A 2,574-nucleotide genomic window follows, 5' to 3' on the forward strand; every position below is an offset into this window, starting at 1 on the left:
AAACAGGATTCCGATGGATTTTGCTTCGTATCATCGGAATCCTGTTTTCTGATTGGTTGCAGAGCGTCGTACGACGCAAATCGGATGCAGGGTAAATCCAGCATTAGGAGGGGATACCCAATTAGAATACATATCAGACTACCAATCAGAAACTCGGACATCAATGTCGCTTCTCTCTACATATAGGACTCTATTGTTCATAGGGATAGAACATGAAAATGTGACCACAGGGTGCAATATATCTGCACCTGTACATGCTTATATTAGACGCAGTATTTCGTAGTTGTGACAGATTTCCTAACCTCAATAATCGTTGACTTCAACGTTTAATATCTCGATTCTTGAAGAAAAACGACACTTATTTCTGCCAGATTCTTCCGTTTCATGTAAAAACGCGTCAAATAAGCCTAATTTTATCGATTTTTTATGAGCTGTAGCTAAATTGTATACTTATATTATTTGTAAACATATATAATATATTACGAAGGTACTACACGTTTATTTAAATTTGTTCAAGTCATTTCGTCTCTTGTTTAGCAAAATTTGTTCAAATTATTTGGTCTTTTTTCTAGCAATAGAGATGCAAAACGCTTTGAAATTGATTACTGTATTATCGCTTCTTGATGCTGTAAGAGCAATAACTATATCATCTTCATCTTTTTCTCCAATCGTTGTAGAGGCAAAATATGAACATTCTTATAACAGAACCATAAATGCTACGGTTGAATATGTGTTTTTGTATCCTGCCAGCAATGTAAGTCTTAAAATTAATTCATTGAGTACATATTTTTTACCTATAACACGTTGCTATAAGATATTTATTTCTTAACACCTGAATGAGATGATTATCATGTATTTTTAGCTACTAAAAAAGAAAATAAGATAAAGCCTCAAAAAAATTTTATTACTTACAGATATTGGCAAATCAAGGACTTTATTTTTGAAAAAAACTACAAATTTAAACAATTTACTACTTTCTTTATGGAGTAAAATAAAAATCATTCATGTGTTGAAAAACAAAATCTTTGTAAATCGGTGTAATTTTTTACATTAAATATTTCCAATAAATTACTTTAATATATTACTTTAAATTGTACAAACAATAAAAAGGACTTTGTACTATTCCTTTTATTTTTGTATTGTAAAAAAATATAAAAATTTTTTATAGATAACAAATTTGTGTTATTATATGATAAATTCGAAGTAGAATTTTTAAAAATTAAAGGGTGATGAAATTGTTTTGAAAAAAAAGTATATTTTCTTTCAGTGTAAAAAACTACAAGAAATTTTCATTATTTATTGAGAAACAAAAAGTTAATCAAAATATATTATACTGTATTATTATTATTGAATAAAAAAATTATTTACATTTATTACATTTATTTATATTATTTATTTATATATTTATATTTTTTATATTTAATTATATATTAATGATATATTTGTAGGTAACTCTGGAAACTGCTAGGATCACAATAGAAAGCAACGCGACTCATAGTTTGCCATTGATAATAGTAGTACGTCAAACATCGGGTATTCTATCCTGGCAAATACCTTTGCTTGTCAACAGCGCGGATTTAGATACTGTGATATATAATAAAACTAGTCGTACTCTGTGCTCCACAAAGTATTATCGATACGCACAAAATGATGACGAACATGTTATTGTCGGTATTTCCACAGCCAGTCATGAGAATATCACTTTCTCTATTAGTGTGGTGGAAGTTATGGACTTTTACTTAAGGCATGTATTTGTATTATCATATAAATACAAAATTATTAAGAAACATACCAAAAATACGCTCGCATATAAATTTGTACGTTTGATCCTTTGTAGTTCCGGAAATAAAGTAGAAGTTCAAATTTCTCCATCCGAACCTATATATTACGGTTACATCTTCTCGAAGCAGGAGAATTCCTCAGTCATTGTTCGTGTGGAATCAGACAATGATATCTGTATGACTGTTTCTGTACAGAATACATCGGTAAGGCATGATAAAAAAAAAAATGACAGTTCTTAATAAAATCAATATTTACAAATCTCTGTCTTTCCTTTCCAGTGTCCTGTATTTGATTTGGAACGAAACATTGAGTTTTCTGGACACTGGCAGACTGTAAGTAGAAGAGGAGGTATTACAGTACCGGTAAGTAGAACTATAACAATCTTTCGGAGTATGTGATTGATGTATTTTATATAGGGTGGACCACAAAAATCTGACAATTTTTTAAATAAAATAACAATACGCAAAATAACTAAATATTAATTTATTTCTTATTATATAACACTAGGAAATATATATATATATATATATATATATTGTCCCTATATTTTAATATATTTTAATAATTCAAATGCATTTGAGCACGAAGAATAGCATCTGGCGATCATAAAATTAATTTTCTTTTTACAACTTAGAACTAGATCCGCGGATCAAGTTGGATTAATAATTCGATATTAGTGAAATAATCTTATTCAAATATAAATTCTACACAATTACGTCCCTTTCGTCCTCGAATTTTACAAATGTAATCCTATTTAAAATTAATCTCTCTCTTTCTCTCTCTCTCTCTCTC

The 2,574-nt window shown here is 28.8% G+C and overlaps 1 protein-coding gene across 1 annotated transcript in view; it reads left to right on the forward strand.

Moving 5' to 3' along the window:
- The first annotated feature begins 468 nt into the window (after positions 1 to 468).
- Positions 469 to 2,574, forward strand: part of LOC108761644 (SID1 transmembrane family member 1) — a 6,151-nt gene continuing 4,045 nt past the window's right edge. The window contains exons 1-5 of the mRNA XM_018508278.1: positions 469 to 487; positions 573 to 754; positions 1,449 to 1,744; positions 1,838 to 1,985; positions 2,061 to 2,144. Of these exons, the coding sequence (XP_018363780.1) occupies positions 581 to 754; positions 1,449 to 1,744; positions 1,838 to 1,985; positions 2,061 to 2,144 (702 nt within the window). The 5' untranslated portion in view covers positions 469 to 487; positions 573 to 580. The remainder of the gene's footprint in view (positions 488 to 572; positions 755 to 1,448; positions 1,745 to 1,837; positions 1,986 to 2,060; positions 2,145 to 2,574) is intronic.

Source organism: Trachymyrmex cornetzi, unplaced genomic scaffold (genome assembly GCF_001594075.2).
Source record: "Trachymyrmex cornetzi isolate Tcor2-1 unplaced genomic scaffold, Tcor1.1 scaffold26, whole genome shotgun sequence".
NCBI lineage: Eukaryota > Metazoa > Arthropoda > Insecta > Hymenoptera > Formicidae > Trachymyrmex > Trachymyrmex cornetzi.